General features: G+C 42.2%; 1 protein-coding gene across 3 annotated transcripts in view; it reads left to right on the top strand.

The window, feature by feature from the left end:
- Positions 1–25229, top strand: part of LOC106597401 (collagen alpha-1(XIV) chain) — a 232517-nt gene that overhangs the window by 104493 nt on the left and 102795 nt on the right. For all 3 annotated transcript variants that reach the window (XM_082975949.1, XM_082975951.1, XM_082975950.1), the window contains exons 25-30: positions 1643–1786; positions 2138–2302; positions 2607–2645; positions 9027–9165; positions 15893–16035; positions 16323–16432. In XM_082975949.1, coding sequence (XP_082832075.1) covers positions 1643–1786; positions 2138–2302; positions 2607–2645; positions 9027–9165; positions 15893–16035; positions 16323–16432 — 740 coding nt within the window. The remainder of the gene's footprint in view (positions 1–1642; positions 1787–2137; positions 2303–2606; positions 2646–9026; positions 9166–15892; positions 16036–16322; positions 16433–25229) is intronic.

Below are 25229 nucleotides of genomic sequence, written 5' to 3'. Positions count from 1 at the left end.
CAGTCTAGCTAGATGAGTTATGATAGATATATTATTATTATTATTCATGTTATTATTGTTACTATTATTATTATTATAACTATTATTATTATTGTTATTATTATTATTATTACTAGTATTGTTATATTATTATTGTTGTTATTATTATTACTATCATTAGTATTGTTATTATTATTGTCATTATTATTACTATTAGTATTGTTATTATTAATACTATTATTATTATTACTACTATTATTATTATTATTATTATTGTTATTATTAATATTATTATTTATGGTTATTATTTGTATTTGTATTATTAATGTTATTATTACTAATATTAATACTATTATTATTATTGTTATTAGTATTGTTATTCATACTAATATTAGTGGTATTATTATTCATGTTATTGTTACTATTATTAATAATATTATTATTATTGTTATTATTATTAATTATATTATTATTCATGTTATTATTCATGTTATTATTATTGTTATTCATACTATTATTATTCATCTTATTATTATTATTTATTGCCCCTGATGTGCCTGTCTTCCCTATCCATCCACATATATGGTCTGATAGTCATCCATACATTAACAACAGGCTGTATAGATATATTCATCCATACATTAACAACAGGCTGTATAGATATGGTCTGATAGTCATCCATACATTAACAACAGGCTGTATAGATATGGTCTGATATTCATCCATACATTAACAACAGGCTGTATAGATATGGTCTGATAGTCATCCATACATTAACAACAGGCTGTATAGATATGGTCTGATAGTCATCCATACATGAACAACAGGCTGTATAGATATATTCATCCATACATGAACAACAGGCTGTATAGATATATTCATCCATACATTAACAACAGGCAGTATAGATATGGTCTGATAGTCATCCACACATTAACAACAGGCTGTGTAGATATAGTCATCCATACATTAACAACAGGCTGTATAGATATAGTCATCCACACATTAACAACAGGCTGTATAGATATATTCATCCATACATTAACAACAGGCTGTATAGATATGGTCTGATAGTCATCCATACATTAACAACAGGCTGTATAGATATGGTCTGATAGTCATCCATACATTAACAACAGACTGTATAGATATATTCATCCACACATTAACAACAGGCTGTGTAGATATATTCATCCATACATTAACAACAGGCTGTATAGATATGGTCTGATAGTCATCCATACATTAACAACAGGCTGTATAGATATATTCATCCATACATTAACAACAGGCTGTATAGATATGGTCTGATAGTCATCCACACATTAACAACAGGCTGTATAGATATGGTCTGATAGTCATTCATACATTAACAACAGGCTGTATAGATATGGTCTGATAGTCATCCATACATTAACAACAGGCTGTATATATATATATATATATATATGAATCTATACATTAACAACAGGCTGTATAGATATATTCATCCATACATTAACAACAGGCTGTATAGATATGGTCTGATATTCATCCATACATTAACAACAGACTGTAGATATGGTCTGATAGTCATCCATACATTAACAACAGACTGTGATGTGTAGATATGATCTGTGTCATTCCTATCCATAGAAATATAACTCTGTCCCTATCCATCCAGGCCGGGCCATTAAGCATGTGAAGGAATCTATCTTCACCTCAGAGGGAGGAGTGAGGAGGGGGGTTCCTAAGGTTCTGGTGGTCCTCACCGATGGCCGTTCCCAAGACGACGTCAACAAGGTCTCCAAGGAGATGCAGATGGAAGGTGAGTGGCATAGTGTGAGTCCCAAATAGTGCCCTATTCTCTGTACTGTATAGTGCACTACTCTGGCCAAAAGTAGTGTGGGAATAGGGTGTTATTTTGGATAAAACCCATGTTTCTTCCTCTGAGGACAGTACACTATTCCATTGTATTATATTGTTGTAACAGAACTATTCATGGCTATCATACCAAAACAAAACTTAGAGAGAAATATGTTAGTGGTAGGAGGGTCACTTAGCAAGTCAGAGAGTGATAAGATAGGCCAATCAAATAGTTTCCTTGGAATTGTTTTGCTTTATTGCTGAAGAAAAACAAAATATTGTTTTAAAATCTTAACAATGGATGTCTTTGAAGGCTACATCATCTTTGCCATTGGCTTTGCTGATGCGGACTACGGAGAGTTGGTGAACATCGCCAGCAAACCCAGCGACAGACACGTCTTCTTTGTGGACGATTTGGACGCTGTCAAAAAAATTGAGGAGCAGCTGATCACTTTTGTGTGTGAGGCTGCCACTGCCAGTAAGTACTGCCAGAACTGAAGTAGCTGCCATTGGAAGAATGTTCCAGAACTGATATAATCTACTGTAGAATAGAGACAGATGGTAGGTTGGTCATGTGGTTTCCAGAACTGATATAATCTACTGTAGAATAGAGACAGATGGTAGGTTGGTCATGTGGTTTAATGGAATAGTTATTATTACAAAGCAGAGGATTCATCCACATTTAAATCAATCTTAATAAGAGGATCTTGATTCATGATGAAATGACAGTGATTCATATCCTAGTCATTATTTAACTAACCCTTTCCTCCATCTTATTTTAGCTTGTCCATCGGTTCTGATGAGTGGCAACACTATGGCAGGTAAACTATGTAAAACACATACAGCTTGTTACTGCTTTATAGTCATAGAATGTGTATCCATATTGAGATAAACCCCTCTCAATCTACAGCCAATATTGATTGTCTGATCCCACTTAGTCATTCACAGGAGAGACTCAGTGTCCCTGGCTAATGTCAGGAGCAGCATGTAGTCTGCCATGTGATTCTAGTTCAAATCCAGTCAGATAAAGTTACATACAGTCCAGGGTGTAGTGGAGGTATACGCCGTTTACCACCGTATTTTACACTGGGCATTGTGTATACTCACTTGTTAATCCCTACGATGCGTATCATAGTAGTGTAGTGGAGGTATACGCCGTGTACCACCGTATTTTACACTGGGCATTGTGTATACTCACTTGTTAATCCCTACGATGCGTATCATAGTAGTGTAGTGGAGGTATACGCCGTGTACCACCGTATTTTACACTGGGCATTGTGTATACTCACTTGTTAATCCCTACGATGCGTATCATAGTAGTGTAGTGGAGGTAAACGCCGTGTACCACCGTATTTTACACTGGGCATTGTGTATACTCACTTGTTAATCCCTACGATGCGTATCATAGTAGTGTAGTGGAGGTAAACGCCGTGTACCACCGTATTTTACACTGGGCATTGTGTATACTCACTTGTTAATCCCTACGATGCGTATCATAGTAGTGTAGTGGAGGTATACGCCGTGTACCACCGTATTTTACACTGGGCATTGTGTATACTCACTTGTTAATCCCTACGATGCGTATCATAGTAGTGTGGTGGAGATATACGCCGTGTACCACCGTATTTTACACTGGGCATTGTGTATACTCACTTGTTAATCCCTACGATGCGTATCATAGTAGTGTAGTGGAGGTATACGCCGTGTACCACCGTATTTTACACTGGGCATTGTGTATACTCACTTGTTAATCCCTACGATGCGTATCATAGTAGTGTGGTGGAGGTATACGCCGTATCAATAAGGCTGATGGAACACATCAGAATGTTTAGCTTCAAATGTTGATCAACTTAAATTTCTTCCTATTTTAGGCTTTAAGCTGCTTTAAAGGGAGGCAAGACATGCCTCATGATATGAAGTAAAAGGTCCAGTTTTAAACAGTTAAGGAACAGGAAAAATATAGCGACGCTAATGACAGGCCTAACCATCTTCTGATAGATGGTAAGGCTTTGCCAAAAACCATCTCAATTAAATGTTACCTGCTACAAAGCAGCCTATGTCTACCTGGCAGAATGATATCAGGATTATTTACATCAATCCAGTGGCCATTTGTTTGGCAAACACCCATCTCATGTGCTGTAGAAACACACATTTTTCTCAGACCTCAAAAGCGGTCTCCTGATGTGGTTTAAGCATTGTTATGGGCTTAGAACATCCAATTCTGTTGTTTTTATATTAAGAAAGTGTGACTTTAAGAGCGAAAACCTGAAGGAGAAAAAAAAGATCTGAAACCTGTGAATTCCTGACTCAGTTGACAGCCTCATTTATCTGTTTCAATAGTAGACCTACGATTAGCCTACTGAACAGTACAGCTTGGGTTGGCCTGACTGAAAGACCAATATGAACAGTACAGCTTGGGTTGGCCTGACTGTGAAAGACCAATATGAACAGTACAGCTTGGGTTGGCCTGACTGTGAAAGACCAATATGAACAGTACAGCTTGGGTTGGCCTGACTGTGAAAGACCAATATGAACAGTACAGCTTGGGTTGGCCTGACTGAAAGACCAATATGAACAGTACAGCTTGGGTTGGCCTGACTGAAAGACCAATATGAACAGTACAGCTTGGGTTGGCCTGACTGAAAGACCAATATGAACAGTACAGCTTGGGTTGGCCTGACTGTGAAAGACCAATATGAACAGTACAGCTTGGGTTGGCCTGACTGAAAGACCAATATGAACAGTACAGCTTGGGTTGGCCTGACTGTGAAAGACCAATATGAACAGTACAGCTTGGGTTGGCCTGACTGAAAGACCAATATGAACAGTACAGCTTGGGTTGGCCTGACTGAAAGACCAATATGAACAGTACAGCTTGGGTTGGCCTGACTGAAAGACCAATATGAACAGTACAGCTTGGGTTGGCCTGACTGTGAAAGACCAATATGAACAGTACAGCTTGGGTTGGCCTGACTGAAAGACCAATATGAACAGTACAGCTTGGGTTGGCCTGACTGAAAGACCAATATGAACAGTACAGCTTGGGTTGGCCTGACTGAAAGACCAATATGAACAGTACAGCTTGGGTTGGCCTGAAAGACCAATATGAACAGTACAGCTTGGGTTGGCCTGACTGAAAGACCAATATGAACAGTACAGCTTGGGTTGGCCTGACTGTGAAAGACCAATATGAACAGTACAGCTTGGGTTGGCCCGACTGTGAAAGACCAATATGAACAGTACAGCTTGGGTTGGCCCGACTGAAAGACCAATATGAACAGTACAGCTTGGGTTGGCCTGACTGAAAGACCAATATGAACAGTACAGCTTGGGTTGGCCTGACTGAAAGACCAATATGAACAGTACAGCTTGGGTTGGCCTGACTGAAAGACCAATATGAACAGTACAGCTTGGGTTGGCCTGACTGTGAAAGACCAATATGAACAGTACAGCTTGGGTTGGCCTGACTGAAAGACCAATATGAACAGTACAGCTTGGGTTGGCCTGACTGAAAGACCAATATGAACAGTACAGCTTGGGTTGGCCTGACTGTGAAAGACCAATATGAACAGTACAGCTTGGGTTGGCCTGACTGAAAGACCAATATGAACAGTACAGCTTGGGTTGGCCTGACTGAAAGACCAATATGAACAGTACAGCTTGGGTTGGCCTGACTGAAAGACCAATATGAACAGTACAGCTTGGGTTGGCCTGACTGAAAGACCAATATGAACAGTACAGCTTGGGTTGGCCTGACTGAAAGACCAATATGAACAGTACAGCTTGGGTTGGCCTGACTGAAAGACCAATATGAACAGTACAGCTTGGGTTGGCCTGACTGTGAAAGACCAATATGAACAGTACAGCTTGGGTTGGCCTGACTGAAAGACCAATATGAACAGTACAGCTTGGGTTGGCCTGACTGAAAGACCAATATGAACAGTACAGCTTGGGTTGGCCTGTGAAAGACCAATATGAACAGTACAGCTTGGGTTGGCCCGACTGTGAAAGACCAATATGAACAGTACAGCTTGGGTTGGCCTGACTGTGAAAGACCAATATGAACAGTACAGCTTGGGTTGGCCTGACTGGAAAGACCAATATGAACAGTACAGCTTGGGTTGGCCTGACTGAAAGACCAATATGAACAGTACAGCTTGGGTTGGCCTGACTGAAAGACCAATATGAACAGTACAGCTTGGGTTGGCCTGACTGTGAAAGACCAATATGAACAGTACAGCTTGGGTTGGCCTGACTGTGAAAGACCAATATGAACAGTACAGCTTGGGTTGGCCTGACTGGAAAGACCAATATGAACAGTACAGCTTGGGTTGGCCCGACTGTGAAAGACCAATATGAACAGTACAGCTTGGGTTGGCCTGACTGAAAGACCAATATGAACAGTACAGCTTGGGTTGGCCTGACTGAAAGACCAATATGAACAGTACAGCTTGGGTTGGCCTGACTGAAAGACCAATATGAACAGTACAGCTTGGGTTGGCCTGACTGAAAGACCAATATGAACAGTACAGCTTGGGTTGGCCTGACTGTGAAAGACCAATATGAACAGTACAGCTTGGGTTGGCCTGACTGTGAAAGACCAATATGAACAGTACAGCTTGGGTTGGCCTGACTGAAAGACCAATATGAACAGTACAGCTTGGGTTGGCCTGACTGTGAAAGACCAATATGAACAGTACAGCTTGGGTTGGCCTGACTGAAAGACCAATATGAACAGTACAGCTTGGGTTGGCCTGACTGAAAGACCAATATGAACAGTACAGCTTGGGTTGGCCTGACTGAAAGACCAATATGAACAGTACAGCTTGGGTTGGCCTGACTGTGAAAGACCAATATGAACAGTACAGCTTGGGTTGGCCTGACTGTGAAAGACCAATATGAACAGTACAGCTTGGGTTGGCCTGACTGAAAGACCAATATGAACAGTACAGCTTGGGTTGGCCTGACTGTGAAAGACCAATATGAACAGTACAGCTTGGGTTGGCCTGACTGTGAAAGACCAATATGAACAGTACAGCTTGGGTTGGCCTGACTGAAAGACCAATATGAACAGTACAGCTTGGGTTGGCCCGACTGTGAAAGACCAATATGAACAGTACAGCTTGGGTTGGCCTGACTGAAAGACCAATATGAACAGTACAGCTTGGGTTGGCCTGACTGAAAGACCAATATGAACAGTACAGCTTGGGTTGGCCTGACTGTGAAAGACCAATATGAACAGTACAGCTTGGGTTGGCCTGACTGTGAAAGACCAATATGAACAGTACAGCTTGGGTTGGCCTGACTGTGAAATACCAATATGAACAGTACAGCTTGGGTTGGCCTGACTGAAAGACCAATATGAACAGTACAGCTTGGGTTGGCCCGACTGTGAAAGACCAATATGAACAGTACAGCTTGGGTTGGCCTGACTGTGAAAGACCAATATGAACAGTACAGCTTGGGTTGGCCTGACTGAAAGACCAATATGAACAGTACAGCTTGGGTTGGCCTGACTGTGAAAGACCAATATGAACAGTACAGCTTGGGTTGGCCTGACTGAAAGACCAATATGAACAGTACAGCTTGGGTTGGCCTGACTGAAAGACCAATATGAACAGTACAGCTTGGGTTGGCCTGACTGTGAAAGACCAATATGAACAGTACAGCTTGGGTTGGCCTGACTGAAAGACCAATATGAACAGTACAGCTTGGGTTGGCCTGACTGTGAAAGACCAATATGAACAGTACAGCTTGGGTTGGCCTGACTGTGAAAGACCAATATGAACAGTACAGCTTGGGTTGGCCTGACTGTGAAAGACCAATATGAACAGTACAGCTTGGGTTGGCCTGACTGAAAGACCAATATGAACAGTACAGCTTGGGTTGGCCCGACTGAAAGACCAATATGAACAGTACAGTGAAAGACCAATATGAACAGTACAGCTTGGGTTGGCCTGACTGTGAAAGACCAATATGAACAGTACAGCTTGGGTTGGCCTGACTGTGAAAGACCAATATGAACAGTACAGCTTGGGTTGGCCTGACTGTGAAAGACCAATATGAACAGTACAGCTTGGGTTGGCCTGACTGTGAAAGACCAATATGAACAGTACAGCTTGGGTTGGCCTGACTGTGAAAGACCAATATGAACAGTACAGCTTGGGTTGGCCTGACTGTGAAAGACCAATATGAACAGTACAGCTTGGGTTGGCCTGACTGTGAAAGACCAATATGAACAGTACAGCTTGGGTTGGCCTGACTGTGAAAGACCAATATGAACAGTACAGCTTGGGTTGGCCTGACTGTGAAAGACCAATATGGAATTCATCATTTTAGGTTATTCAGAGTGAATGTCACTGTTTCTCCTAGGATTTTTTACACAGGGCGCCTTTCCTTCGCCGGGTGGGGAATAGGAAATACTATCCAGAGGGAGAGTGGTTGACAGAATGACATGATTATTACTATGTATATATCCAGCACCTAAACACTATTTACTACCATGGCACATTTTGTTGCTTGAAGATAAAATGTGTACCATTTTATTCTAGTATTCTAGTATCTCTATGGTTCTCAATGGTTCTCTATGGTTCTCTATGGTTCTCATGGTTCTCATGGTTCTCTATGGTTCTCTATGGTTCTCAATGGTTCTCTATGATTCTCTATGGTTCTCTATGGTTCTCTGTTGTTCTTTATGGTTCTCTGTTAGTTCTCTATGGTTCTCTATGGTTCTCTATATGGTTCTCTATGGTTCATCTGTATGGTTCTCTATGGTTCTCAATGGTTCTCAATGGTTCTCTATGGTTCTCTATGATTCTCTGTTGTTCTCTGTTGTTCTCTGATTTCTCTGTTGTTCTCTGATTTCTCTGTTGTTCTCTATGATTCTCTGTTGTTCTCTATGATTCTCTGTTGTTCTCTGTTGTTCTCTGTTGTTCTCTGATTTATCTGTTGTTCTCTATGATTCTCTGTTGTTCTCTGTTGTTCTCTGATTTCTCTGTTGTTCTCTATGATTCTCTGTTGTTCTCTGTTGTTCTCTGTTGTTCTCTGATTTCTCTGTTGTTTTCTATGATTCTCTGTTGTTCTCTGTTGTTCTCTGTTGTTCTCTGATTTCTCTGTTGTTTTCTATGATTCTCTGTTGTTCTCTATGGTTCTCTATGGAGTGGTTATAGCATAGATGTGTGCTCTGCTCCTTCCCTCCTTAGGCTTCAGGATGATGGACATGTTTGGCCTGGTAGAGAAGGAGTACAGTAACGTAGAGGGAGTGTCCCTGGAACCAGGCTCCTTCAACAGCTTCCCCTGCTACAGACTGCACAAAGACGCCCTGGTCTCACAACCCACCAAGTAGGTTCTACTAGGTTCTGTGTTTTGTCAGTGTGGTTGTCATGGCGATGAGAGGTAGAAGATCAGCTAGGGTCCACACTGAGCTCACTGAGCTCCACCTCTCTCCTCCAGTGTCCACTCTTGGCATATTATTCCTGGAATATACTCCAACAGCTTCCCCAAATGATAGGTTAGGCGGAAGCTTCCCTCTGATAGGTTAGGCGGAAGCGTCCCTCTGATAGATTAGGTGGAAGTTTCCCTCTGATAGGTCAGGTGGAAGTTTCCCTCTGATAGTTCAGGTGGAAGTTTCCCTCTGATAGGTCAGGTGGAAGTTTCCCTCTGATAGGTCAGGGGGGATTTTTCCTCTGTTAGTTGTAAGTTTCCCTCTGATAGGTCAGGGGGGATTTTTCCTCTGTTAGGTGGAAGTTTCCCTCTGATAGGTCAGGGGGGATTTTTCCTCTGATAGTTCAGGTGGAAGTTTCCCTCTGATAGGTCAGGTGGAAGTTTCCCTCTGATAGGTCAGGTGGAAGTTTCCCTCTGATAGGTCAGGGGGGATTTTTCCTCTGTTAGTTGTAAGTTTCCCTCTGATAGGTCAGGGGGGATTTTTCCTCTGTTAGTTGTAAGTTTCCCTCTGATAGGTCAGGGGGGATTTTTCCTCTGTTAGGTGGAAGTTTCCCTCTGATAGGTCAGGTGGAAGTTTCCCTCTGATAGGTCAGGTGGGAGTTTCCCTCTGATAGGTCAGGTGGAAGTTTCCCTCTGATAGGTCAGGTGGAAGTTTCCCTCTGATAGGTCAGGTGGGAGTTTCCCTCTGATAGGTCAGGTGGAAGTTTCCCTCTGATAGGTCAGGTGGAAGTTTCCCTCTGATAGGTCAGGTGGAAGTTTCCCTCTGATAGGTCAGGTGGGAGTTTCCCTCTGATAGGTCAGGTGGGAGTTTTCCTCTGGTTAGGCGGAGGTTTTTCTCTGATTGGTCAGGTGGAAGTTTCCCTCTGATAGGTCAGGTGGGAGTTTCCCTCTGATAGGTCAGGTGGAAGTTTTGCTATACAGAATCGCTTATACCTATCCAATCCTTTCAGATATACAGATGTGCCTATGCCTGGAGGAAGAGGTTGTTCCTGAACTGTCCTTGTCCTCTTCCTAGAGGGGCCTTCCTCATCCTCTATGGGAAACTTGTACTTCAAAACGCCAAGGGAGGGTGAAACCCAGTCGTTAGCAGGAGAGCTGTACTTTAAAACGCCAAGGGAGGGTCAACCCCAGTAGCTAGTAGGAGACTTGTACTTCAAAATGTCAAGGAAGGGTCAACCCCGCTTGCTAGCCGGAGACAAACACCAGAGCTCTTTGAAATAGCAGCCAGTTATTTTCAAGGTCCCTCAAACAATACAAAGTTTGGCCAATGAAAATCACTTAGAGGAATCTAATCACATGTGAAGTGGTGATGATTTGTGTGTGTGTGTGTGTGTGTGTGTGTGTGTGTGTGTGTGTGTGTGTGTGTGTGTGTGTGTGTGTGTGTGTGTGTGTGTGTGTGTGTGTGTGTGTGTGTGTGTGTGTGTGTGTGTGTGTGTGTGTGTGTTGACAGATGTACCTCTACTCCTGCTGAGGATAATATTTAGTTTAGACTTCTACTTTCATCATGTTCAGAGGGGATTGTGTTCTTGCACTGGAGGGACTCAGCACCTCTAAATTATGTCTTCAGGGTGACCTGCAAACACCACGGCCCATATCCAAACATCACTCAGTCACATACTTGATCATGTATATAGTATATAATGTCATCAGAAGGCATTTGTTGTGTGAAGGTAAAATAAGCCAGCCAAATGAACTTCCCATTACTCTGCATCAGGTATCAGATATCAGGACTTCCCATTACTCTGCATCAGGTATCACATATCAGGACTTCCCATTACTCTGTATCAGATATCAGGACTTCCCATTACTCTGTAGGTCAGATATCAGGACTTCCCATTACTCTGCATCAGATATCAGGACTTCCCATTACTCTGCATCAGGTATCAGGACTTCCCATTACTCTGCATCAGGTATCACATATCAGGACTTCCCATTACACTGCATCAGATATCAGGACTTCCCATTACTCTGCATCAGGTATCAGGACTTCCCATTACTCTGTATCAGATATCAGGACTTCCCATTACTCTGTATCAGATATCAGGACTTCCCATTACTCTGCATCAGGTATCCGATATCAGGACTTCCCATTACTCTGCATCAGATATCAGATATCAGGACTTCCCATTACTCTGCATCAGGTATCAGGACTTCCCATTACTCTGCATCAGGTATCAGATACCAGGACTTCCCATTACTCTGCATCAGATATCAGGACTTCCCATTACTCTGCATCAGGTATCAGATATCAGGACTTCCCATTACCCTGCATCAGATATCAGGACTTCCCATTACTCTGCATCAGATATCAGGACTTCCCATTACTCTGCATCAGGTATCAGGACTTTCCATTACCCTGCATCAGGTATCAGGACTTCCCATTACCCTGCATCAGGTATCAGGACTTCCCATTACACTGCATCAGGTATCAGGACTTCCCATTACCCTGCATTAGGTATCAGGACTTCCCATTACACTGCATCAGGTATCAGGACTTCCCATTACCCTGCATTAGGTATCAGATATCAGATATAAGGACTTCCCATTACCCTGCATCAGGTATCAGGACTTCCCATTACACTGCATCAGGTATCAGGACTTCCCATTACCCTGCATTAGGTATCAGATATCAGGACTTCCCATTACCCTGCATCAGATATCAGGACTTCCCATTACCCTGCATCAGATATCAGGACTTCCCATTACTCTGCATTAGGTATCAGATATCAGGACTTCCCATTACCCTGCATTAGGTATCAGATATCAGGACTTCCCATTACCCTGCATCAGATATCAGGACTTCCCATTACCCTGCATTAGGTATCAGATATCAGGACTTCCCATTACCCTGCATCAGATATCAGGACTTCCCATTACACTGCATCAGGTATCAGGACTTCCCATTACCCTGCATTAGGTATCAGATATCAGGACTTCCCATTACTCTGTATCAGATATCAGATATAAGGACTTCCCATTACCCTGCATCAGGTATCAGGACTTCCCATTACACTGCATCAGGTATCAGGACTTCCCATTACCCTGCATTAGGTATCAGATATCAGGACTTCCCATTACCCTGCATTAGGTATCAGATATCAGGACTTCCCATTACCCTGCATCAGATATCAGGACTTCCCATTACCCTGCATTAGGTATCAGATATCAGGACTTCCCATTACCCTGCATCAGATATCAGGACTTCCCATTACACTGCATCAGGTATCAGGACTTCCCATTACCCTGCATTAGGTATCAGATATCAGGACTTCCCATTACCCTGCATCAGATATCAGGACTTCCCATTACACTGCATCAGGTATCAGGACTTCCCATTACCCTGCATTAGGTATCAGATATCAGGACTTCCCATTACTCTGCATCAGGTATCCGATATCAGGACTTCCCATTACTCTGCATCAGATATCAGATATCAGGACTTCCCATTACTCTGCATCAGGTATCAGGACTTCCCATTACTCTGCATCAGGTATCAGATACCAGGACTTCCCATTACTCTGCATCAGATATCAGGACTTCCCATTACTCTGCATCAGGTATCAGATATCAGGACTTCCCATTACCCTGCATCAGATATCAGGACTTCCCATTACTCTGCATCAGATATCAGGACTTCCCATTACTCTGCATCAGGTATCAGGACTTTCCATTACCCTGCATCAGGTATCAGGACTTCCCATTACCCTGCATCAGGTATCAGGACTTCCCATTACTCTGCATCAGGTATCAGGACTTCCCATTACCCTACATCAGATATCAGGACTTCTCATTACCCTGCATAAGGTAACAGGACTTCCCATTACTCTGTATCAGATATCAGATATAAGGACTTCCCATTACCCTGCATCAGGTATCAGGACTTCCCATTACACTGCATCAGGTATCAGGACTTCCCATTACCCTGCATTAGGTATCAGATATCAGGACTTCCCATTACCCTGCATCAGATATCAGGACTTCCCATTACCCTGCATCAGATATCAGGACTTCCCATTACTCTGCATTAGGTATCAGATATCAGGACTTCCCATTACCCTGCATTAGGTATCAGATATCAGGACTTCCCATTACCCTGCATCAGATATCAGGACTTCCCATTACCCTGCATTAGGTATCAGATATCAGGACTTCCCATTACCCTGCATCAGATATCAGGACTTCCCATTACACTGCATCAGGTATCAGGACTTCCCATTACCCTGCATTAGGTATCAGATATCAGGACTTCCCATTACTCTGTATCAGATATCAGATATAAGGACTTCCCATTACCCTGCATCAGGTATCAGGACTTCCCATTACACTGCATCAGGTATCAGGACTTCCCATTACCCTGCATTAGGTATCAGATATCAGGACTTCCCATTACCCTGCATTAGGTATCAGATATCAGGACTTCCCATTACCCTGCATCAGATATCAGGACTTCCCATTACCCTGCATTAGGTATCAGATATCAGGACTTCCCATTACCCTGCATCAGATATCAGGACTTCCCATTACACTGCATCAGGTATCAGGACTTCCCATTACCCTGCATTAGGTATCAGATATCAGGACTTCCCATTACCCTGCATCAGATATCAGGACTTCCCATTACACTGCATCAGGTATCAGGACTTCCCATTACCCTGCATTAGGTATCAGATATCAGGACTTCCCATTACCCTGCATCAGATATCAGATATCAGGACTTCCCATTACCCTGCATTAGGTATCAGGACTTCCCATTACTCTGCATCAGGTATCAGGACTTCCCATTACCCTGTCTCAGATATCAGATATCAGGACTTCCCATTACTCTGCATCAGATATCAGGACTTCCCATTACTCTGCATCAGGTATCAGGACTTCCCATTACTCTGCATCAGATATCAGGACTTCCCATTACTCTGCATCAGATATCATGACTTCCTATTATTCTGTATCAGATATCAGGTATAAGGACTTCCCATTACTCTGTATCAGATATCAGGACTTCCCATTACTCTGCATCAGGTATCAGGACTTCCCATTACTCTGCATCGGGTATCAGGACTTCCCATTACTCTGCATCAGGTATCAGGACTTCCCATTACTCTGCATCAGATATCAGATATCAGGACTTCCCATTACTCTGCATCAGGTATCAGAACTTCCCATTACTTTATATTAGATATCAGATATCAGGACTTCCCATTACTCTGCATAAGGTATCAGGACTTCCCATTACTCTGCATCGGGTATCAGGACTTATTACCTGAAGGTTAGGATTCCTGATTGGAGAGGGTTAGGGTTAGGGTTACACTGGAGAGGGTTAGGGTTACACTGGAGAGGGTTAGGATTACACTGGAGAGGGTTAGGATTACACTGGAGAGGGTTAGGATTACACTGGAGAGGGTTAGGGTTACACTGGAGAGGGTTAGGGTTACACTGGAGAGGGTTAGGATTACATTGGAGAGGGTTAGGATTACACTGGAGAAGGTTAGGATTACATTGGAGAGGGTTAGGATTAGACTGGAGAGGGTTAGGGTTACACTGGAAAGGTTTAGGGTTACACTGGAGAGGGTTAGGGTTAGACTGGAGAGGGTTAGGGTTACACTGGAAAGGTTTAGGGTTAGACTGGAGAGGGTTAAGATTACACTGGAGAGGGTTAGGATTACACTGGAAAGGGTTAGGGTTAGACTGGAGAGGGTTAAGATTACACTGGAGAGGGTTAGGATTACACTGGAGAGGGTTAGGATTACACTGGAGAGGGTTAGGATTACACTGGAGAGGGTTAGGATTACACTGGAGAAGGTTAGGGTTACACTGGAGAGGGTTAGGATTACACTGGAGAGGGTTAGGATTACACTGGAGAGTTTTAGGGTTACACTGGAGAGGGTTAGGGTTAGACTGGAGAGGGTTAGGGTTACACTGGAGAGGGTTAAGATTACACTGGAGAGGGTTAGGATTACACTGGAAAGGGTTGGGTAGCGGGGGGTTAGCACTGGAGAGGGTTAGGATTACACTGGAGAGGGTTAGGATTACACTGGAGAGGGTTAGGATTACACTGGAGAGGGTTAGGATTACACTGGAGAGTTTTAGGGTTACACTGGAGAGGGTTAGGGTTAGACTGGAGAGGGTTAAGATTACACTGGAGAGTGTTAAGATTACACTGGAGAGGGTTAGGAGTACACTGGAAAGGTTTAGGGTTAGACTGGAGAGGGTTAAGATTACACTGGAGAGTGTTAAGATTACACTGGAGAGGGTTAGGAGTACACTGGAAAGGTTTAGGGTTAGACTGGAGAGCGTTAGGGTTAAGGTTACACTGGAGAGGTTTAGGGTTGGGGTTACACTGATATGACTGTTTGAATTACAGTTTCCCATTACAGTGTAGGCATAGGATTTGCCAACTGCCATCTTGAACCATTCACATTATCTGGCTGCCAATTAAGTAACCCTGTCTGTCTGTCTGTCTGTCTGTCTGTCTGTCTGTCTGTCTGTCTGTCTGTCTGTCTGTCTGTCTGTCTGTCTGTCTGTCTGTCTGTCTGTCTGTCTGTCTGTCTGTCTGTCTGTCTGTCTGTCTGTCTGTCTGTCTGTCTGTCTGTCTGTCTGTCTGTCTGTCTGTCTGTCTGTGTCTCAGGTACCTCCACCCAGAAGGTCTGCCCTCTGACTACACCATCACCTTCCTGTTCCGCCTGCTACCAGACACCCCCCAGGAGCCCTTTGCATTGTGGGAGATCCTCAACAAAGACAATGAACCCCTGGTGGGGGTCATCCTGGACAGTACGTACAGTCTGTTCCTCATCACTTCCTGAACGCTGTCCCTGTGGTTTGAGTTCGGGTTAAGGTTAACCTGCATATCACATACTCTGCAATTGAGGTCTGTGGTTTACAAAAGTGTGTGGGCTGCAGGGTTAGTTTCCAGCTTTTGTGTGAGAGAGATATAGACTGAACACACAGAACAGAAGACCAAGGCAGTGGACTCTGGGATGTGGGCTTGTGGGTTTGTGTAGAATGTGCTGTCCCTAATTCTCTCTCTGTTTGCCTGTCTCTGTTTTTGTCTCTGTCAGATGGTGGGAAGACTCTGACGTTCTTCAACTACGACTACACGGGAGACTTCCAGACAGTCACTTTTGACGGGCCTGACATCAAGAAGATGTTCTATGGCAGTTTCCACAAGGTCAGCAGCCTAGTTCTTCCCCTAGATCATCCATGGCCTCTGGTCTAAAGTAGTGCACTATATAGGGACTAGGGTGCCATTTGGGACGTACCCTCAAACTTCAGGCCCTCCATCTGTATAATAAAGATGTTGCATGCCGACTACTCAAATAGAGAATTTATTAGAAGTCTTGTCAGAAAATGATCCCAGAGAATGAATGGAGAAACAACCCAACCCCCCCCCCTCCATCACAGTAGTCAAAGAGAGAGCACGCACACACACACACACACACACACACACACACACACACACACACACACACACACACACACACACACACACACACACACACACACACACACACACACACACCACACACCCTTTGTCGCAACAGTCAAAGAGAGAGCACACACACACAGACACCCTCTGTCGCAGTAGTCAAAGAGAGTGTGAGAGGCCGTCCATCAGACTCTCTTCTCATAGGCATTGTGTGCCTGGTTGTTCTGAGTCTTAATGTAACCCTGACCCTGACCCTAATCCTAACCCTGACCCTGACCCTAATCCTAACCCTGACCCTAATCCTAACCCTGACCCTGACCCTGACCCTGACCCTAATCCTAACCCTGACCCTAATCCTAACCCTGACCCTAATCCTGACCCTGACCCTGACCCTAATCCTAACCCTGACCCTAATCCTAATCCTGACCCTGACCCTGACCCTAATCCTAACCCTGACCCTGACCCTAATCCTAACCCTGACCCTAATCCTAATCCTGACCCTGACCCTAATCCTAATCCTGACCCTGACCCTGACCATGACCCTAATCCTAATCCTAATCCTGACCCTGCCCCTGACCCTGACCATGACCCTAATAAAACATACACGTGTATAAAACAGTAGAATTCAGCACACAATAACAAAATAAACCTATTTAATAAAAACAATCACATTCAAGGTCCTCAGTTAGTAATGGAAACTGTCTGAGTGGCACCAGCACATCTAACTGTGGTGAACTCTGCAGATTGTTCCACAAATGAGTAGCAAAAACACTAAACGCAGATTTTCCCAAATCTATGGAGACTGGTGTTATCCATTCCTGAGAACAGGTTTGGTAACTGAGGATTCTTAATTTAATGAATGAAGTTACATATGAAGGGAGTTTCTGTCAGATTGCTTTGTAAATAAATCAAAGAGAATGTAGCTCTCTTCTTACAGACAGAGAGGTCCATCCCACATTTCATACAGACTACAATGATGAGTCCTAAAATGGTCCCCTGTGATAAAATGTATTGCTGAATGGTAGACGGCGTCCAAGGGTTTCAAAACAGAGGTTGCCGCATGCATGTAAACAATATCACCAGAATCCATTACAGGGAGAATTTTTCTCCTATTTTCATGATTTATTGATTTATTTTGATTAAAAAAAACAATCTTGGATCTTAGCTGCTTAGTCAGATTTTCTAAATGCGTTACGAAGGACAACTTGTCATCAATCCAGACACCCAGGTACTTATATTGAGAAACAAGTTCAATTTGGGCTCCATTTGTAGCGCAAATATGCAGGTCCTCAGGGTCAACATTTCATGACCTACAGAACAGCATGAGCTTGGTCTTACTTGAATTTAACACTAATTTAGGATCTGTAAGGGATTTCTGAATTGAATCAAAGTCGTGCTAAAGTTCATGAATGGCGTTCTGCCCTGAGGCGGCACAGGAATACAAAACTGTGTCATCTGCATAGAGATGAATGTTACAAGTATTAACAGTGTTTCCTATGTCATTAATATAGGTGAACAATAATGGACCTAAAATCAAACCCTGAAGAACACCTTTTTGAATCTCAAGAAATTCAGATTTAACCCCATCTGTTAAGATGGCCAGAGTTCTGTCACTAAGATAATTCAGATTTAACCCCATCTGTTAAGATGGCCTGAGTTCTGTTGCTAAAATAATTCAGATTTAACCCCATCTGTTAAGATGGCCTGAGTTCTGTTGCTAAAATAATTCAGATTTAACCCCATCTGTTAAGATGGCCTGAGTTCTGTTGCTAAAATAATTCAGATTTAACCCAATCTGTTAAGATGGCCTGAGTTCTGCTGCTCAGATAATTCTGAAATCATAAACAGGCTGTATATCCCAGGCCTATTCTTGATAACTTCTTCAGTAAAACAGAATGAGCAACAGTGTCGAACACCTTTGACAGGTCAATTAAATACCTACAGTTGAAGTCGGAAGTTTACATACACCTTAGCCAAATACATTTAAACTCAGTTTTTCACAATTCCTGATATTTAATCCTAGTAAAAATTCCCTGTCTTAGGTCAGTTAGATCACCACTTTATTTTAAGAATGTGAAATGTCAGAATAATAGTAGAGAGAATGATTTATTTCTGATTTTATTTCTTTCATCACATTCCTAGTGGGTCAGAAGTTTACATACACTCAATTAGTATTTGGTAGCATTGCCTTTAAATTGTTTAACTTGGGTCAAACGTTTCGGGTAGCCTTCTACAAGCTTCCCACAGTAAGTTGGGTGAATATTGGCCCATTCCTCCTGACAAAGCTGGTGAAACTGAGTCAGGTTTGTAGGCCTCCTTGCTCGCACACGCTTTTTCAGTTCTGCCCACAAATATTCTATAGGATTGAGGTCAGGGCTTTGTGATGACCACTCCAATACCTTGACTTTGTTGTCCTTAAGCCATTTTGCCACAACTTTGGAAGTATGCTTGGGGTCATTGTCCATTTGGAAGACCCATTTGCCAAGCTTTAACTTCCTGACAGATGTCTTGAGATGCTTCAATATATCCACATAATTTTCGTTCCTCATGATGTCATCTATTTTGTGAAGTGCACCAGTCCCCCCAGCAGCAAAGCACCCCCACAACATGATGCTGCCACCCCCGTGCTTCATGGTTGGGATGGTGTTTTTCGGCTTGCAAGCCTCCCCCTTTTTTCCTCCAAACATAACGATGGTCATTATGGCCAAACAGTTCTATTTTTGTTTCATCAGACCAGAGGACATTTCTCCAAAAAGTACGATCTTTGTCCCTGTGTGCAGTTGCAAATCGTAGTCTGGCTTTTTTATGGCGGTTTTGGAGCAGTGGCTTCTTCCTTGCTGAGCGGCCTTTCAGGTTATGTCTATATAGGACTCGTTTTACTGTGGATATAGATACTTTTGTAGCAGTTTCCTCCAGCATCTTCACAAGGTCCTTTGCTGTTGTTCTGGGATTGATTTGCACTTTTCGCAGCAAAGTACATTAATCTCCAGGAGACAGAATGCGTCTCCTTCCTGAGCGGTATGACAGCTGTGTGGTCCCATGGTGTTTATACTTGCGTACTATTGTTTGTACAGATGAACGTGGTACCTTAAGGCATTTGGAAATTGCTCCCAATTGGAGGTCTACAATTGTTTTTCTGAGGTCTTGGCTGATTTCTTTTGATTTTCCCATGATGTCAAGCAAAGAGGCACTGAGTTTGAAGGTAGGCCTTGAAATACATCCACAGGTACACCTCCAATTGACTCAAATGACGTCAATTAGCCTATCAGAAGCTTCTAAAGCCATGACATCATTTTCTGGAATTTTCCAAGCTGTTTAAAGGCACAGTCAACTTAGTGTATGTAAACTTCTGACCCACTGGAATTGTGATACAGTGAATTATAAGTGACATAATGTGTCTGTAAACAATTGTTGAAAAATGACCTGTGTCATGCACAAAGTAGATGTCCTAACCGACTTGCCAAAACTATAGTTTGTTAACAAGAAATTTGTGTAGTGGTTGAAAAACGAGTTTTAATGACTCCAACCTAAGTGTATGTAAACTTCCGACTTCAACTGTATCAGTACATATCTACAGTACATATCTGGTTATAGTGTTAATGTGTTCAGAGGCTGTCTGCCTCCCTACAGTACATATCCGGTTATAGTGTTAATGTGTTCAGAGGCTGTCTGCCTCCCTACAGTACATATCTGGTTATAGTGTTAATGTGTTCAGAGGCTGTCTGCCTCCCTACAGTACATATCTGGTTATAGTGTTAATGTGTTCAGAGGCTGTCTACCTCCCTGCAGTACATTTCTGGTGTTCAGAGGCTGTCTGCCTCCCTACAGTACATATCTGGTTATAGTGTTAATGTGTTCAGAGGCTGTCTGCCTCCCTACAGTACATATCTGGTTATAGTGTTAATGTGTTCAGAGGCTGTCTGCCTCCCTGCAGTACATATCTGGTTATAGTGTTAATGTGTTCAGAGGCTGTCTGCCTCCCTACAGTACATATCTGGTTATAGTGTTAATGTGTTCAGAGGCTGTCTACCTCCCTACAGTACATATCTGGTTATAGTGTTAATGTGTTCAGAGGCTGTCTGCCTCCCTACAGTACATATCTGGTTATAGTGTTAATGTGTTCAGAGGCTGTCTCCTCCCTACAGTACATATCTGGTTATAGTGTTAATGTTTCAGAGGCTGTCTGCCTCCCTACAGTACATATCTGGTTATAGTGTTAATGTGTTCAGAGGCTGTCTCCTCCCTCAGTACATTCTGGTTATAGTGTTAATGTATTCAGAGGCTGTCTGCCTCCCTGCAGTATATATATATGGTTATAATGCTGTAAACCCAAGGACTTTATCCTCACCTCACACACACACACACACACACACACGCGCACACACACACACACACACACACACACACACACACACACACACACACACACACACACACACACACACACACACACACACACACACACACACACACACACACACACACACCACACACACACACACACACACACACGCGGTCACGGTCTCCCCTCAGACTGGATGACAGGTGTATTGTGCAGCAACAGACATGTCCTGCTGGATTGTCCTCACTTCACTCCAGGTGTCTTCACATGGTCATCCCTATGCCACCGTCTCACACAGAGGATCCCCTGTCATTATGGAGGAAAAGTGGACATATGTTTCTGAATGGTGCTACTTCCTGTCAGCTTGGATACAGTAACAGACTGAACTGTGATATCTCGAGGGTGATGTTATATCCAGACTACAGTAATGTAACAGACTGAACTGTGATATCTATCTGAGGGTGATGTTATATCCAGACTACAGTAATGCAACAGACTGAACTGTGATATCTATCTGAGAGTGATGTTATATCCAGACTACAGTAATGTAACAGACTGAACTGTGATATCTATCTGAGGGTGATGTTATATCCAGACTACAGTAATGTAACAGACTGAACTGTGATATCTATCTGAGGGTGATGTTATATCCAGACTACAGTAATGTAACAGACTGAACTGTGATATCTATCTGAGGGTGATGTTATATCCAGACTACAGTAATGTAACAGACTGAACTGTGATATCTATCTGAGGGTGATGTTATATCCAGACTACAGTAATGTAACAGACTGAACTGTGATATCTATCTGAGGGTGATGTTATATCCAGACTACAGTAATGTAACAGACTGAACTGTGATATCTATCTGAGGGTGATGTTATATCCAGACTACAGTAATGTAACAGACTGAACTGTGATATCTATCTGAGGGTGATGTTATATCCAGACTACAGTAATGTAACAGACTGAACTGTGATATCTATCTGAGGGTGATGTTATATCCAGACTACAGTAATGTAACAGACTGAACTGTGATATCTATCTGAGGGTGATGTTATATCCAGACTACAGTAATGTAACAGACTGAACTGTGATATCTATCTGAGGGTGATGTTATATCCAGACTACAGTAATGTAACAGACTGAACTGTGATATCTATCTGAGAGTGATGTTATATCCAGACTACAGTAATGTAACAGACTGAACTGTGATATCTATCTGAGGGTGATGTTATATCCAGACTACAGTAATGTAACAGACTGAACTGTGATATCTATCTGAGGGTGATGTTATATCCAGACTACAGTAATGTAACAGACTGAACTGTGATATCTATCTGAGGGTGATGTTATATCCAGACTACAGTAATGTAACAGACTGAACTGTGATATCTATCTGAGGGTGATGTTATATCCAGACTACAGTAATGTAACAGACTGAACTGTGATATCTATCTGAGGGTGATGTTATATCCAGACTACAGTAATGTAACAGACTGAACTGTGATATCTATCTGAGGGTGATGTTATATCCAGACTACAGTAATGTAACAGACTGAACTGTGATATCTATCTGAGGGTGATGTTATATCCAGACTACAGTAATGTAACAGACTGAACTGTGATATCTATCTGAGGGTGATGTTATATCCAGACTACAGTAATGTAACAGACTGAACTGTGATATCTATCTGAGGGTGATGTTATATCCAGACTACAGTAATGTAACAGACTGAACTGTGATATCTATCTGAGGGTGATGTTATATCCAGACTACAGTAATGTAACAGACTGAACTGTGATATCTATCTGAGGGTGATGTTATATCCAGACTACAGTAATGTAACAGACTGAACTGTGATATCTATCTGAGGGTGATGTTATATCCAGACTACAGTAATGTACCAGACTGAACTGTGATATCTATCTGAGGGTGATGTTATATCCAGACTACAGTAATGTAACAGACTGAACTGTGATATCTATCTGAGGGTGATGTTATATCCAGACTACAGTAATGTAACAGACTGAACTGTGATATCTATCTGAGGGTGATGTTATATCCAGACTACAGTAATGTAACAGACTGAACTGTGATATCTATCTGAGGGTGATGTTATATCCAGACTACAGTAATGTAACAGACTGAACTGTGATATCTATCTGAGGGTGATGTTATATCCAGACTACAGTAATGTAACAGACTGAACTGTGATATCTATCTGAGGGTGATGTTATATCCAGACTACAGTAATGTAACAGACTGAACTGTGATATCTATCTGAGGGTGATGTTATATCCAGACTACAGTAATGTAACAGACTGAACTGTGATATCTATCTGAGGGTGATGTTATATCCAGACTACAGTAATGTAACAGACTGAACTGTGATATCTATCTGAGGGTGATGTTATATCCAGACTACAGTAATGTACCAGACTGAACTGTGATATCTATCTGAGGGTGATGTTATATCCAGACTACAGTAATGTAACAGACTGAACTGTGATATCTATCTGAGGGTGATGTTATATCCAGACTACAGTAATGTAACAGACTGAACTGTGATATCTATCTGAGGGTGATGTTATATCCAGACTACAGTAATGTAACAGACTGAACTGTGATATCTATCTGAGGGTGATGTTATATCCAGACTACAGTAATGTAACAGACTGAACTGTGATATCTATCTGAGGGTGATGTTATATCCAGACTACAGTAATGTAACAGACTGAACTGTGATATCTATCTGAGGGTGATGTTATATCCAGACTACAGTAATGTAACAGACTGAACTGTGATATCTATCTGAGGGTGATGTTATATCCAGACTACAGTAATGTAACAGACTGAACTGTGATATCTATCTGAGGGTGATGTTATATCCAGACTACAGTAATGTAACAGACTGAACTGTGATATCTATCTGAGGGTGATGTTATATCCAGACTACAGTAATGTAACAGACTGAACTGTGATATCTATCTGAGGGTGATGTTATATCCAGACTACAGTAATGTAACAGACTGAACTGTGATATCTATCTGAGGGTGATGTTATATCCAGACTACAGTAATGTAACAGACTGAACTGTGATATCTATCTGAGGGTGATGTTATATCCAGACTACAGTAATGTAACAGACTGAACTGTGATATCTATCTGAGGGTGATGTTATATCCAGACTACAGTAATGTAACAGACTGAACTGTGATATCTATCTGAGGGTGATGTTATATCCAGACTACAGTAATGTAACAGACTGAACTGTGATATCTATCTGAGGGTGATGTTATATCCAGACTACAGTAATGTAACAGACTGAACTGTGATATCTATCTGAGGGTGATGTTATATCCAGACTACAGTAATGTAACAGACTGAACTGTGATATCTATCTGAGGGTGATGTTATATCCAGACTACAGTAATGTAACAGACTGAACTGTGATATCTATCTGAGGGTGATGTTATATCCAGACTACAGTAATGTAACAGACTGAACTGTGATATCTATCTGAGGGTGATGTTATATCCAGACTACAGTAATGTAACAGACTGAACTGTGATATCTATCTGAGGGTGATGTTATATCCAGACTACAGTAATGTAACAGACTGAACTGTGATATCTATCTGAGGGTGATGTTATATCCAGACTACAGTAATGTAACAGACTGAACTGTGATATCTATCTGAGGGTGATGTTATATCCAGACTACAGTAATGTAACAGACTGAACTGTGATATCTATCTGAGGGTGATGTTATATCCAGACTACAGTAATGTAACAGACTGAACTGTGATATCTATCTGAGGGTGATGTTATATCCAGACTACAGTAATGTAACAGACTGAACTGTGATATCTATCTGAGGGTGATGTTATATCCAGACTACAGTAATGTAACAGACTGAACTGTGATATCTATCTGAGGGTGATGTTATATCCAGACTACAGTAATGTAACAGACTGAACTGTGATATCTATCTGAGGGTGATGTTATATCCAGACTACAGTAATGTAACAGACTGAACTGTGATATCTATCTGAGGGTGATGTTATATCCAGACTACAGTAATGTAACAGACTGAACTGTGATATCTATCTGAGGGTGATGTTATATCCAGACTACAGTAATGTAACAGACTGAACTGTGATATCTATCTGAGGGTGATGTTATATCCAGACT

This window comes from Salmo salar, chromosome 05 (genome assembly GCF_965601325.2).
Source record: "Salmo salar chromosome 05, fSalSal1, whole genome shotgun sequence".
Classification (NCBI taxonomy): domain Eukaryota; kingdom Metazoa; phylum Chordata; class Actinopteri; order Salmoniformes; family Salmonidae; genus Salmo; species Salmo salar.
The sequence above is the reverse complement of the archived record's forward strand: the minus strand, read 5'-3'. Positions and strand labels throughout refer to the sequence as shown.